The sequence below is a fragment of the Grammomys surdaster genome, unplaced genomic scaffold (genome assembly GCF_004785775.1).
Source record: "Grammomys surdaster isolate TR1022 unplaced genomic scaffold, NIH_TR_1.0 127, whole genome shotgun sequence".
NCBI classification, from domain to species: domain Eukaryota; kingdom Metazoa; phylum Chordata; class Mammalia; order Rodentia; family Muridae; genus Grammomys; species Grammomys surdaster.
Genome location: NW_021604585.1, coordinates 7,923,843 through 7,939,759, shown reverse-complemented (window position 1 = coordinate 7,939,759; position 15,917 = coordinate 7,923,843). Strand labels below are relative to the sequence as shown.

The 15,917-nt window shown below is 35.9% G+C and overlaps 1 protein-coding gene across 1 annotated transcript in view; it reads right to left on the bottom strand.

The window, feature by feature from the left end:
* The window catches only part of Gphn (gephyrin), a 442,000-nt gene that overhangs the window by 113,188 nt on the left and 312,895 nt on the right, over positions 1-15,917 (bottom strand). Inside the window, exon 10 of the mRNA XM_028788870.1 lies at positions 11,723-11,765. Within this exon, the coding sequence (XP_028644703.1) occupies positions 11,723-11,765 (43 nt within the window). The remainder of the gene's footprint in view (positions 1-11,722; positions 11,766-15,917) is intronic.

The window sequence follows — 15,917 nt, the reverse complement described above, 5'->3', positions numbered from 1 at the left end:
CTGCATCTGTTATGAAGCTAACCATGTTTATAAATTTTCCCTGCACTTAGGTATTATAAAACATTCTCATGGGATTTTCTTTACATATTGCATTAAGCACATCTACATTTTATATTTATTTAATATGTCTCTTTTCCTAACTATATTTTCAGGTTTCCAAGGGAGAAAGTATCTTAAAATCATGGACCAAAAATGTTCTGAACATATTATAGTCTAGAATATATCAAATAACAAAAAGATGGCTATATAAATAAATACTATATATAACTTCAGACATTGTTGTGGTCAATAAATTTAGTGTTCTTTTTACTTGAATTACAAAAATTTGATTTTTAAAAGCCAGTTGCACTGCGTGTGATGTTATATGTATGAGTCTAGGCCAGCCTGGGCAACACACTGTGACGTTGTCTTAAAAACCAACCAAACAATAAACAAACAACAGCAAAACACCAAAAAGCTGACACATACTTGTTAATAGGCTCAAAATTAGGTTTCTCTTACTCTTGTATCTTCTTAACCCAAATATTAAAACATATACGACATTTTTATGTATTGCTTATTGATAAACATATTTTATAGTTCTATATTATGCTTTTATGTTTTTTTTTAACCAAAGGAAAAGTACTTTAAGAAGTTTTTGTGCATGAGTGTTTTGCCAGCCTTCATGTCTGTGTACCATGTGTGTGTGTCTTGTACCTGAAGTAGCCAGAAGAGGATGTCAGATCTCCTGGAACTAGAGTTATAGATAGTTTTGAGCTGCCATATGCGTGCTGAGAATTGAATCTGGGTCCTATGGAAAAGCAGCTAGTGCTCTTAACCATGCAGCCATCTCTACAGCTCCCAATTAAAAGTGCTTTTAACTCCATTAAAATATACTATTTGATATTAGGCAATCTATTGATCTGTATCCAGTAATTCGTTTCCATGTACCTTCAGATTTCTATTTCTATATGCTTTCATACTGCAGTCTACTGTCATATCATTTCAACATGAAGTACTTTATTAGCATTTCTCATAAGGAAGAGCTAGTGGTGATGGTCTTCCTCAGCTTGTGTTTATCTGGGAAAGTAGTCATTTCTTTCATGTTTGAAGGACAGTTTTACTGGATATAATATTCTTTGCTGAAAGAGTTTAAAGATCTCCTACTATAACTAATTAGATTTTTATTCGAGCTCTTTTGAATGTGATAAATCATTTTTTTTGTTGTTGTTGTTTCTTTTGGGGTTTTGTGTACCTGGTGACAATTTGAAAATATCATGTCCTGATATGTACTTCTTTGGATTTATCCTAACTGTAGCTTTGAGTTTAATGTTTTTGTTTTAAAATTTATTTGTTTTATGTATGTGTATCACTTTTTTCAGACACACTGGAAGAGCATCGGATCCCATTACAGATGGTTGTGAGCCACCATGTGGTTGCTGGAAATTGAACTAAGGACCTCTGGAAGAGTAATGAGTGCTCTTAACTGCTGAGCCATCTCTTCAGCCTGAGATTAATGTATTTATTTAGTGTATAGTAAGTATGCAATGTCAAAGGCCAGCTTCGGCACACAGGGTAAAGGAAGGCAGAGAGTGTAGAGTAGGTGACTGAGGTCGGCACTAATAACAGCTGACCGGGTCAGCACTAGTAGGCCTGATGGAGGTCGATTCAGAAAACAACTGATGGGCTGCTGCCTATGGCAGCCACTGGTTAAGGAAAAGAAAGGGAAAAAAATCATACACACATGCATACACAGAGCAGATGAAGCAAAGCAGGCTCCAACAACTCTAATTTTTTTTCTTATCCCTTTTATACTACCTAACACAGAGTTTTCTATGTAAGAAGAATATTACCTCATGGCTACAAATTACATATTCCCAAAAATAAAATCACCACAAAACATATTCTTCAAAAACAGGTTAATATCATTACACAAAAGGAAATTACAAGATTAATTGATTATGTATTCCTCTTTTGAAATTCATACCTAGATAAGCAGTTCCCATCTATATTTCTTTCCACAAGTTCAAGGTACAAAGTCATAGTTCTTTATTCAATGATTAACAAAGTTTTAGCAAGCCAGTCTACAGTAGCAAGTTTTTCCTATGTTTAGCTGACGACAGTTTGTATTTACTAAGAAACAGATCATCATTTATTTTATGTCTGTTGGTAAAACCTGAATATTTAGAAGGCAATCTGATAGATACAACATATCTACTTAAAACAAAAGTTGGTATTTCCTCCCTAAGACCTGTGACCTCAAAGCCATAGGCTTTTAACCAGATTTACAGTACCAAGCATGAATTTTCACCTATGGAGCAGGCTTCATATCTAATCAGAAACTTTGGTTGCCTCCTTAACAGACATGTCACTGTAGCACAAGTGGGTATGTGTTGCCTTCCATATTAACATACATAACAGTAGTATGAAGTTTGCACAACTGAATAGAACTGTTAATCACTTTTCCTGACCAAGTAGCCTGTGTAGCATCTTCAGGCACTATGAAAGACAGTAAGCAGAGACAAAACTTCCAGCTCAATTGTAGCCTGATTTCTTTATGTCCTATAACCAAATCGTGTGGTGTCAGGTTTTCCACCAAAGATTAGTGTTGTTGTCAGCGTTAACCAGAGAGGCTTCCTTTCATAGAAGGTAGCAGATCTGAGCTGGTCAAAATGTCAAGACTGTTGAATGCTTAGGCCTAAATGGAATACTCTCAAAGGTTGAAGAAAAATTTTGGAATATATGTTGTAAAGAATATAAGAGCTGGGAGAATGTGTAGAGTACAGTAGAACACTATCTTCTAGGCATGATATGGTCATTGTACTCATGAACCCACAACAGTTATGATTATACAAGTTATGATTATACCTGTACAAGATTGGCCTCATCAATATGTTGTGGGAGTGGAGGGCTTATAAAGCTCTGTACTACTTAGAAGATCTATGAGCAGTTAATGGTTTCTCAGGAGGAAGAGTAATTTTCTTTAGTGGTGTAGCCACTGGTAAGTTGCCCATACTTCTGTAAACAACCCCTCACATGTGCTCTTATAGAAAAACAAAACCTAATTAATTTTAATGGCTAACCCACCCAGCAAAAGACATAGACATAGAAGGGAGATTAGTTGGAAGAGGAAGGGAGTCAGTGGGAGTGAGATGGAACAAGACAGGGTAATGGGGTGAATACAATTAAGTAATATATACAAGTGAAGTTATCATAATGAAGTATATTACAGATAATATTTGACAGTAAACAAGAATCCAGACAGAAAACACCATGAACATGATTTCTAATATACAAAATATTCAGAACAAAGATTGAAATTCCTAGAGATATGGTGGTTTCTTGGGGGTGATGACAGGGAGAACAATGAAAAGAAAATGCTTAAAGAATATTAGTTACCCTTTTGGGTGATGAAAACATTTTAAATTTAGAAAGCAATGACGATTGAGTAATTTTATAAGTTAAAAAATATTGCTGAATTATTTAAGAAAATAATTCTATATTATGTGAATTTTATATTAAAAGTAAAATATGTGCTTTTACTGCTTTTTTTTAGAGTCAGCTCTTACTAATTAGGTTATGATAGTGAATATTTGTAATTTGAGCATTTGGGAGGCTGAGGCACAAATTCTAGGCCAGACTGGATTACTTAGTGAGTGAGGTCTTATATCAAAAAAAAAAAAAGAAAAAAAAAAAAAAAGGAAAGGACATGGCTTACTGGCTGTGTGCAAACTTGAGCAGCCAAAAGAGGTTCTGAGACAGGATCTTACAATAAGGTCCAAGATGGTCTCAAACTTGAGATCTTCCTGCCTTAGCCTCTTGAAAGCTGGAATTATAGACAGATGCCACCACGTACCATTTTAACTTCTTGTTATTATTTTGTATGGTTAGTGAAAGAAAGGCAACATGAGAAAGTTCTTCAAATACTACCAAACTAAAGGAATAGCAATTTGATGGCCCAGCCATCAAAATTGAATTATGAATTATGTTTAGCTCATGAATTATGTCTGTAAGTAACACTTTGATCAACTATTTCTGGAATTTGCTGGAAAGATAAGACTCCTTTTTTAAAAAAAAATACACATGCTGCAACTGAAATCTGTAGATCCTGCAATTCAAATAGCAAAGTTTTACCAAGAATAATTGAGAATTACAATGGTCACATATGAAACTTTTTAATGTGAACAAATTTGCTTGAGTGATATCTTAGAACAGAAAGAAAATGAAATTCCAAAAATCTAATGTGTTAGTAGTTCTCTTTTCTAATTACTCTGAAGAAATGTCTTGAATAAATTTGTATCACTGGGTGTTACACTCCAGTTGTTTACTGTGATAAACAGTACTTCTATTCCTTACCAGCCCTTGATCAGGATCTGAAGGATTTGATGTTTCTTCGTGATAAAACTCTACCTCCATATGTGGATAACCTTTTGTTGTGGGTTAAAGGTAGGTAACTCTAAGACTTAGTCTCTATTGTTTTACCTCTCTTTTTTACTTTACTGTTTGTATGGTGTGTGCATGGTATATATACATGTGCATACACACACACACATGTGCTGCTGTAAGAGGACTTTAAATATTTTTTCATCTATTGTTCCTTGAACTATTCTTTTAAGAGAAGGCCTATTCACCAATCTAGAAACTCCTTGTTTTGTCTAGGATGACTAGACAGCTACCACCTTGAATCCACTTGTCTCTGCCCAACCCCATTTTTTTTTCCAAAGGGGAGAGGGTTTATTCAGGGCAGAGGGCAAAGGTAGGGAGAGAAACGGGAGAAGATAGTGGAGAAAGAAGAGAGAGAGAGGAGAGAAGTGGAGGCTGGCCATGATCACGTGGACGGGGGTGGGGGGAGGGAAGGGAGGAAGGGCTAGGAGAAGCTAGAGGCAAGAGAGTAAGAGAGAGAGGTGGAGGCAAGCAGCTCCTTTTATAGTGGGCACGCCTACCTGGCTATTGCTAGGTAACTGTGGGGAGGAGCATACCTGGGTGTTGCCAGATAACTGTGGAGGTGGAGTGTAACATTCCCCTGTTTTGGTTTAATTAAAAGAGAAAAATTAGAAAGAGGTGACAGCGAAGCAGGAATAGGTTCATCGTGGTATCTGGCTACTTCCTGCTGGCACTGGGGGCGATGTGTCTTTAGGGGGAACCTAGTCCAACCCCATTTTTTAAAAAGAGGGTGCTGAGCACTCAAACTCAGGTCCTCATGCATGTACAGCAAGTATCCCTATCTACTGACCCACTGTCTCAAAGATCTCTATTGTACTCATAAAGTTTCTGTATACTTGTTATACAATGTCTAATAGAAACAACCTGAAAGAAGAAAGATATATACTGGCTCATAGTTTAAGAGACTCTCAGGACTCAAAGGGAGGGACCTTAGATGAAATGCCCAATAGTAGGGAGAGAGAACTCATAGAGTCCACCTCCAGTAGAAAGACAGGACATCAAGTAGAGGGATGGGGTTGCCATCCCACAGTCAAAAACTCTGACCCAGAATTGTTCCAGTCTAAAAGAACTCTGGGGACAAAAACGGAGAAGCGACTGAGGGAAAGGAGGTCCACTGACTGGCCCAACTTGGGATCCATCTCAAGGGGAGGCTCCAAGGCCTGACACTATTACTGAGGTTATGGTGTGCCTACAGACAGGAACCTAGCATGGCTGTCCTCTGAGAGGCCCAACAAGGCTGAGACAGCAGCAGATAATTACATCCAACCATTGGACTGAAGTCATAGACCCCTGTGGTTGAATCAGGAAAAGGCTGGAAGAAGCTGAGGAGGCGGGCGACCCCACAGGAAGAAGACCAGCAGTCTCAACTAATCTGGACCCCTGAGATCTCTCAGACACTGAGCCACCAACTAGGCAGCAGCATACAGGAGCTGGCCTGAGGCCTTGACACATACAGCATAGGACTGCCTCGTCTAGGCTCAGTGGGAAATGTACCTAACCCTTGAGAGACTTGAGGCCTAAGGGAGTAGGGAGGCCTGGCCTTGGGGGAGGGAAGCATCCTCTTGGAGACAGGAGGAGGAGGAATGGGATGAGAAACTGTGGGAGGACAGACCAGAAGGAGAGCAATGACTGGACTGTAAAAACAACAACAACAACAACAACAACAACAACAACAACAACAACAACGAAGCTATAGTCTATCATGATAGAAAAGGCATGGTAGCTAGGGAGCCATCCTGTAATGGGAACTTGCAGCACATTTTGGTATATCATGGTGGATCAGGAAACAGAGTTAGGGCTAGAAGCAGGCTAACCTATCACCCACAGTGATCAACTTCTTTAGCTAGGCCCTATTTCCTAAACATTTCAGTCTGTCCAAGTCAAAATACCAGTTGAGAACTAAGTATTCAAATATATCAGTCAACTGCAGTGAGATTTCAGACTCTAACCATAATAGTTTCCAAAAAGAAGTTATGATTTTGTCTTAAGTAAAATCTATTACCTATGATATGATTTATTTATTTTTATCTTCTCTCCTACAATACATCCAGTTTGCAGTTTCCCCTCCCTCTACTCCTGTCAACCTCATCCCCCAGATCCACACGTCCTCCATTTTCCCTCAAAAAGGGTAGGGAAGGAAATCTTGCACTACTAATAGACTTTTAAAAAGTTTTAAAGCTTTTTTTTCATGGTAATACCTAAGAGATAATGAAGATGACTGGTGCTTTTAGTAGTTATTGCAGGCAGTAGGGCCAGAGATTTTGAAATATCCATACTCCCATATAACCTAGACAGTTCTTGGGTGACAGAGCAGGACAGTGCAACAGTTCCTCAATATGTTTTCTGGTTGAGTCCATTTCAGGTTTAATTAGAATTTGATCTCCTTGATAGACAATCCCATGAAAAATTATCCAACCCTATTCTAGGAACCCAAGGTCAGGATGTCCTAGCTAACCTATTTTACCTTTTGTTAAACTGCCTTTTTGTATGGAACTCCTTCCAGCTAACTAATCTTAGCTTCTGTTAAAAATGCTAAGTTCAAACTGCTTACTTCTGTGAATCCTCCAGGTAGCTACCTAAGGAGATGACTAGAGATGGTTTTTGCCTTTAAAAACCCCATCTTCTGGACACTTGGGGCCATATTTATTTCCCCAAATGCTTGAGTATGGTTCTAGATGGCTGAAATAAAGACTTTCAATTGACTCTAAACTATGTCTGAATGGTCAACTCTGGTGGCTGTAATATTTGTAAATCTCTTTCCTGATTACTAAAAACAACTTGTGTGCTATCTGTAACATTTGTAAATTAAGTGTCTTTCCTGTTTACCAAACATAAACATGGCTATGAATTAGAATTAACTCTTCAATAACTTTCTACTCTGGGTCCATTTAAGTATCACAAGCTGTACCCCTAAAATATGATCCTTTGTCAGAGGCAAAATCTATCTAGATAGCAAAAGTTATTGAGTGCACTACAGTTTATCAGTAAGAGCAGCCACTTATTTTAGTAAATGCATTGACATTATGCTTTGGGATTAGTCCATAATCTTGGAATGCTTTAGAAATAAGGTTTTGAATTTTATATATATGTAAAATACATCATCCAATTAAGAGCACTTTAAGTGCTCTGTTGCTCCTGAACCAAGTGGACATTATTACAAAAGGTATCAACCAAAAAAAGGTATTAAGGAAGCTACAGTAAACACCAGATAGGTAGTACTCACTAAAATTATAATAGCCAAATAGACTAAACATTTGGTTTAAGAAAAGTTCAAACCAGCTGACATAGAATGCCATTGGTTTATTCCAGAAACAGAAAAGATATCCCAGGAGAAATGTGGGTATAATTTGTATCCACATTTAATAAACTATTAAATAGCTATTAATAGCACTGAATAACATCAAATGAATGTTGCAAAACTTTTACCAAGATTTATTCATCAGTATTGCTTTGATTTGAATGTCTGTGTCTCTTCTATAATCCACATTAAAATTTAATTACCAATGTAACAGTAATAACAATGTGGGTATTTTGGGAAGTCATAGGCCATGGGGTGATCAAACTCAAGATACACAGGATTAGTGCTGAGTGTGTGAGGTGAGCTCTGCTATATGAGGTGACAGTGAAAGCAGTGTTCATAATGGTATATAGGACGAGACTAGGTACTCACTAGACACCAAATCTGCCCACAGCTTGATCTTGGAATTTTCCATTTCCCAAAATACAGTAAGTAAAATAATTCCTTTTTGTAAGTTATACAGTGTATGGTTGTTGGATTTTTAGGAAGAGAGGTTGGTGAGAGGCTCTGAAGCAAATTGTCTTTCATGAATTTTATTGACACCTACAGCAGATAAGACAGCATAGTGGGATGGGATTCCCAAGTAAAGGAGGCTTCAGTATTGTCAGGCAGAGCTAGTGATTTCTAGGGGAGAGAGGAGGTCCCATAACGAGACAGCAGGCTTCAGTAGTCTATTTATGTGCTTCTACTCGTGTTGTATGTGAGTGGGGTAGAGGGTGGCCAGAGGAAGAGGAGGGGGGGGTTTAGCCCTTTGTCACAGGAGAGTCACACCAGGTAGCTTGTTAGCTCTCTTAGTAATAAATGGAGCAGAGTGAGACTGTAGTTCTAATAGGCATTTTATTACAGCAGAACAAATGGATTAAGAATGCTGCTGTGTCAGTTTTTATTAAGCTTGACACAAGCTACAGTCATCTGAGGAAACTGAAAAATGCCATCAGATTAGGCTGTAGGCAAATCTATGGAAGCATTTTCTTGATTTACGATTGATGAGGGGTGAACAGAAGGACTAGTTATCCTACTAACGGAAACTCAGAGGTGTCCTAGAATCCTAACAAACGGTAAATGTTTTATATACATTGGTAGGTTGTATATGCAAGGAGAAAGATGTAAAATGAATTGACTAGAGGCAGCTTAGTATTGAGAGAGTGAGTAACCATTAATAGCTTCTAGATGCAGTATGATACTACACTGTAAATAAGATTAGGGAGATGAGAACTGTCTAAATAAGGAATGGGAATGTTGTAGTTAAGTTCAGAGAAGCAGGCCATCAAGAAGGCTCATGGGTAAAGGTCTTGGGGCCAAGACTGAAGACTTGAGCCTGATCCTTGGTCTGACATAACGGAACAAGATAACTGACTTCTGTGAATTGTCTTTTGGCATCCACATTTGTGCCATGGGCATTTATTTGGCATTTATGTTCATATACAGACATGAATACCTCTCTCTCTCTCTCTCTCTCTCTCTCTCTCTCTCTCTCTCTCTCTGTCTGTCTCCCTCCCTCCCTCTCTCCCCCCAACTCTCTCCTCCCTCTCTCTCATGCACACAGACACACACAGACACAGACACACACACACACACACAGACATACACACCTCATAATGAAAAAATTAGTCTAGAGAAAGAACAGTATGCACAATGTTGGTGAGGTCATGGGTATTGTTAAGAGGTATCAGAATGATATTAAGATGAAAGAACATAAACTTACAGAAATCACAAATTAATGAAGTTATGATGTTGGTTGGGCTCCATATGGACCTAAAGAACCAAAAAGCCCATCCATATAACTATTTTATCCAAAGACCAATAAAGAATACTTGGGTTACTGTGATGTCTATCCAAACTGATTATTAAGTAACACAAGTCTATGGTAGATAAAGAAATAAAGTTCAAGGGAATTTGTCCTCAAAAAGCAACTTTTTTTGTTTCTAATCATAATAATTATTCCAAGTGACCTATAATTTAAGAACTAAAAATTTGTAGAAATTATGCAATTTTCATTGTAAAATGTAATTTATCTATCTTGCTTTATTTTAGTGAACAGTTAATTATCACGCCTGACCCATAAGTTTCTCAAAGTTAGGTCTTAGTGTTCATAAGATTTTATATCTCATTCATAAAAGTCTCTTTCAAAGTCATATATTGTGGAGAGTTATGAAGATATAAAATCTATACATGACTGCTTGATTTTATTAATTTACTGTACAGTGCTGGAGATTGAACTCAAGCCCTCATGAACACTAGGGGAACATTATACCACCAAACTACAATCCAGTCCTACATTTATTTATTTTTTAATAGTATTCTCTAAAGATTACAATCAAACAAATATTCAAGGACTTTGAGCAAAGTAAACAGATTAATAACACACACAGAGAGAAAATGTTTATACACACATGCATACACACACACATACATACACACATACACTAATTTATTTGAAGTTCTCAAATATGTCCTACTCCTTTTTTTCAAATTCTATACCCTAGGTTGCTTTTTAACTCTTAATGTTTCTGCTACAGTTTCCCTAATACTATCATTACCTGTGAATAATTATGGCTTTGTGTATGTGGGGTGGTATATATGTGTGTGGTGGTGTGTACATCCATTGTGTGCAAAGAGTGATAGTTTGGGGTGTCTTGCTACTTCTTTTCTTGAGACAGATTCTCTCTGTGAACCTAGTGCTTGTCATCACTCCCTGACCCCTCTTGGCTGGCCTGGCTCACTCCTTTTCTTCTTTCATTAACATGATTGTTGAATATCTGAACTCAGTCTTCAGGATGATACAGCATGTCCTCTTACCCACTGCAGTATCTTTTCAGCCCTCCAAGTACACTTAAATTGTTAAATAATACTTACTACATGCTATTGGAATATGAACCATGTCATTTACTAAAGCTCCCATTAGCATGGGTGTCTAGTAGACCTGTTTCATTTTGCTCTCCCTGTACATCTACTGAAAACCATTAGGAAGAAAACTCTATGATGTCACTAAATTATTAAGAGAAAAAAATACAAGTGCCATCTATACAGTATTTTTCTCTGGATGACCCCAAACCTTTAGTGGAAATCTTCCAATAGGATTTCACTTTAAGCATAGTAGAATAACAAAACCTATTCATAGTTTTTTTTTCTTTTTTCTTCATTTTGTTTTTATTTTTGTTTCTTTGAGATAGGGTTTTTTTCCCTCCATGTAGCTTTGGCTGTTCTGGAACTCACTCTCTAGACAAGGCTGGCCTGGAGCTCTCATAGAAATCCACCTGATTCTGCCTCCTGAGTGTTGGGATTAAAGGTATCCCCCACCCACCGTCTGCCCTCATAGTTGCATTTTTATAAAACAAAACATGAACATACAAAGTTCAGGAACTTTCTACTTAATATTGTTGTAATCCAACCAAAAAAAAGTAGTAAAGATTTTTCATTCTTTGACCAGGGAACAATGTTCTGTAACATTTCATATGTGATGATAGAAATCTTTTCAAATTCGCATTTACAAAATTATTATTACCCAATCATTTCCAAGCCCTTTTTGAGACACGGCCTTATGATGTAGCACAGACTGGCAAAAAATGTAGGCTCTCCCTATTCTTTCCTCACGTGCTGGGGTTGTAACCACGCATGCTCAGCTTGCTTTTTTGTTTTTCAATCTCTGTCTGTCTTCTGCTTTCATAGATTTATATTAGAATTACTTTCATGTAGTCGGCATATTTTTGTAAATGAGACTATAAAAAGGGGCAGGCTCCTCACCTTAGTGTCACAGAGGAAGTTATATCTAGCTTAATTTGAATGCATCAAATTCCATTCAGCTTTCAAAAAATTAGATTCAGAGAAACATTTATATTGATATTAAAAATTCAGAGGGGGAACTTTATAAAATACATATTCTTTATATAAATTTTCATCATTAGCTTCATTTTTTCATTAAAATGCCATTCTTTAGCTCTATATTCATTTGACCCACAATTTACATATTTTCGAAGCCTACCTGAAATCATGACTACTTACTGGCTCTTAGAATGTTCTCCTTGCTGCTGCACCTGGACTGGACCTGCAGAAAGAGCATAAACTCAGTAATTTAGGGCTTACAGCATGGACAGCCAGATAAGTATGCTTAATGGGCAAGCTCCTGAGGTCTAGGAGAAAAGGTTTTTATTTATCTTGGCTATCACAACATGTTAGTAAAAGTTCATTATGTTTTCCAGATATATTTAATTGATTTTTATTTATAAAAGATTCAGTTCCAGAAAAATATTTCAGGTACAATATTATAAACTGGACAAAGATAAGACCCAAACCAATTTATGTAAATCTGAGATCAGCCCAAGTGGCCCTCCATATCTGTGGGTTTCATAGCTGTAGATTCAACACACTGTGGATTAGAAAAGAAGAGGAAAAGAAAAGAGGAAAAGGAGGAAGAGAGGAAGAAACCCAATAACACAAAACACCAGCACTACCACCTGTATCTGTTCTGTACATGTGATCTTTATTCCCTTGTCCTTATTCCTTATGGAATACAATATAACAATTATTTACATAGCATTCATATTGCAATAAATTATAAAGTAGAGATGAGGTTGCAGATGTGGGTCAATGGTAGAGCACTTGCCTACTAAATTAGAGACTATGGTATAAAGTATATGAGTGGATGAACTTAGGTTGTAAGTAATGTATGCCATTTTATTTACAGGAGATTTGAATATTTGGGATTTGGGTATCTAAGGAGGACTTGAAATGAGATGAACTTGGTATGGATACTGAAGGATGACTATATAATGGACTAAATTCAACACCACATATTCAGTTATGAATATTTACCTCTAATGTTAAGGTATTCTGCATATGTCTTGACTAGAATAATAAGAAAATCTAAGTAAAGTTAAAATATTCGATTGTAGTGATTTTTATTATATGTATGTTAATAAGAGGTATAAAAAATTCTTATTTGGAACATTTACCTTTGACAGTCATTAACTTGTATAACTGTTATAACTTAATAATACTGGCTATGAAAGGTGTTTCTATTAGAAATGAGTTAAATTTAATTCCTCTATTAACCATTTTTAGGTGTATATATAGTTTGTCAATTAGGAGTCCTTTATGTTCTGATTGAAAATTTTAAAGCGGGCCATTTCTTTTGAAGTTTACTAAATGGCTGTACTCAATGGCCATGCTGAATGGTAACTGTTGTAACTTTAGACATGACTTCACTCAGGGTCCACACCTCTTCCTCCCACTCCACAGCAGCTTGCCCCAGATGGATATATAGACAACAAAGAACTTTCTATAGCTTAACACAGTTTAATAATATATGAAGAAGTGTATGAAAGTAATGTTGTAACTTAGGGTAGGTTATGGCTGTCCTTCCCTGAAGAAAAACAAACAGTTAATGAATACTAAAAGAAATAATAATAAAATAGCCATGAGCAGACAAAGAAAAACAAAAACCAAAGCAAATAAATCTAAACCCACACACAAATACCAGACACACACACACACACACACACACACACAGCAAAACAAACAAGCAATTACAAATATTAGCTATTCTCTTTTGGCCCACATTGTCTTAGTAGTTTTAAGTATTTAGTATAAAGACAGTCATCCAGAATAAAAAAATATTATAGTGTTTTATTTACAAGTCTTATTGGAGAACAATTGTGGACCCAATGAGAAAGAAATTAGTGACTTTTAGAAAATAAGACACAGAAAAAACATGATAAAGAACAGAAAAAGCAGAGAAAGACTGAAAAAGTAAATATGGAGGTTAAAAGAAAAAGAAAGCATGGGCTTACAGAAGGGGAACAGTGCATAAATGGAGAACGTTTTATTATTTTGTCTTGAAAATTCATATAAAAAAGGTAAGTGTAACTAATGAACTTTCTGCAAAATAGATGAGCAATTTGCATACCATGAAATGAACACAAGTGTATCTCTACCTCTACAATCTTAACAGGGAAAGAAACACACACCAACAGAGAAATTAATAGACAAGCTTAATAGAAAAACTACATTTGAAAAAGTGACTCAAAGAACACAAGAGAATGCTAAAAGCATGGGAAGAAAATCTGGGAGAAAGAGGGAAAATAAAGAGGAAAATGTTGAAAGACAAAAACAGCCCATAGAAGTCACATGGAAGTCAAGAAAGTCTTCAACAAGATGTGAAACAAGATGTGAAGGAGCCAAGCCCATCGCGCAAAGCAATGTTTGCGAGTGGAAAGTAGCTCCTTTGGTCAGTAATAGTTACTCTTAAGTCGTAGCCTCTATTCCTCCAGAGTTCATCTTTAAGCCCTTCCAATCTAGAGTGGAGCTAGTGTATGGATAGAAACAAGAAATTTACAATGAACAGTGCAGTTCAGATGAGTAGTTCAAATTGTCTCATAAAATGTTCTAACAGTTTTACGTAATATCTATTATATACATTTAATAATGTATATAACGGAAATGTTAGTAAAAAACTCCCTGGTATTTTATAACCAAAACAAAGCAAATGAAAACATCCCTCCTGCTTCTCTAAGAGGCTTAAAGATTAATACCTCCCCACAATTGTTTATAATACAGATAAAGAAACCCACATTTTTTTTTTATACCTCAGTTTAGAATCACATATTTCAAATAGCTTTAGAGGAGAGATTTGGAGAATTAAAACAATTCAGTTCTCTGAAACAGGAGCCTTTATCAAAGTGTGCAAATTGCCAAAAATATTGCAAATACTGTTTCCCATTTATGTTACATTGGCTGTTGAACCAGATTTGAGAGAAATTATTTTTAAAACCAGTGTTCATAAGACTTTCCTTACTTAGTGCTTTTAAATATTTATATCTTAAAAAGGTCAAGATAGGTAATTTTCAAAACTTTATTGATAATGTATGTACTGAATTACTCTGTGTTACATAATGTCATATTTACAGTATTCATTCATTTATTTTTTATAAATCTCAATATAAAGGTTTTAACATAATATAATACTGTGGATTTTACTTTTAAAGGATAAATTAAAAGTATCAAGTTTTATTTCATTTTATTTTGTTACTTGCTTTAAGCAGTGAGAAAAAGGGAACATGAAAAATTAAATAATCTGAGATTATGAGATTACATTAAATTTCTAAGAGAAGAGAATGAGAAGTTCATTGAAAGGTGTACTATTAGAATCCCCATTACTTTATTCTGTTGGGCCATGTTACTTGCTACAATTAATAACTGACTGATTTTACAGCACAAATGATTCTCCTTTCCACAGGAATCAGGATGAAAACAATGTAATAACAGTGCATTTTATTGGAGTAAGTGGAGGAAATAAAAAAGAAATGAAATACTGAAAACACAGGTATTCACTTATTAATCAAGATTACTCAAGAATCAAATAATTTATTTAGACATGTGTTTACAGTAAAATAGAACTTTTGCTTAAGATCACATAGCTTATTAAGAAATCTTAAGATATGACACAGAAACAAAGGAAAGACAACACATAATAAATGATAAGGAACAGAAATAAAAATGTCTTTTAAAAAGCTGAGAAAAATTTAACAAGCAGCCACAATCTTAGAGACAGATAAATTACTTACCTTATGCTTAGGTCATAATAAGAATAGCACAGTGTTTAAAGTCATGTCTTCATTATAGGAGGTACAATTGAAAGCCATAGGTTATAATAATGTGAATTGCTACACAGAAATGGAGACTCTTCCAGCCCAACATGAAAAGCTAACTCTTTTGGGAGAAAATTTTAACTTACATTTAATGTAACATGAACAAATGAAGGTGTAAATGTCAAAACATATCAATAACATACAAATCTCACACCAAAGAAACAGACAGCTCAATCAGTACGGACACAGAAGTTAAGTACGATTATAATATGTGATACATAAGGGAAGGAACATTACTCTAATGGTGAAAGATGCATGCATAATGTATAACCATTCATTTATGTCCCCAGCCCCCAGCCCACTCATACATACAAAAAAAAAAAAAAAAAAGAAAGTCCACTAACAATACAGGGAAAGAATGTAGTGCCAAGCTGTTATGAGAAAAGCAGGACACACAGAAGCACAGCAGTGGTCATGTGACTTGAGAGGTGTTCTTTCCTTAAACCATCCCATCACCATGCTCATTTTAAAGAAGCCAGGAAAAGATTCCCTTTCAATGCTGCAATAGCTACGAGCCCCCAGCTTGAAGCTAGAGTGTGGAATTTTGATCA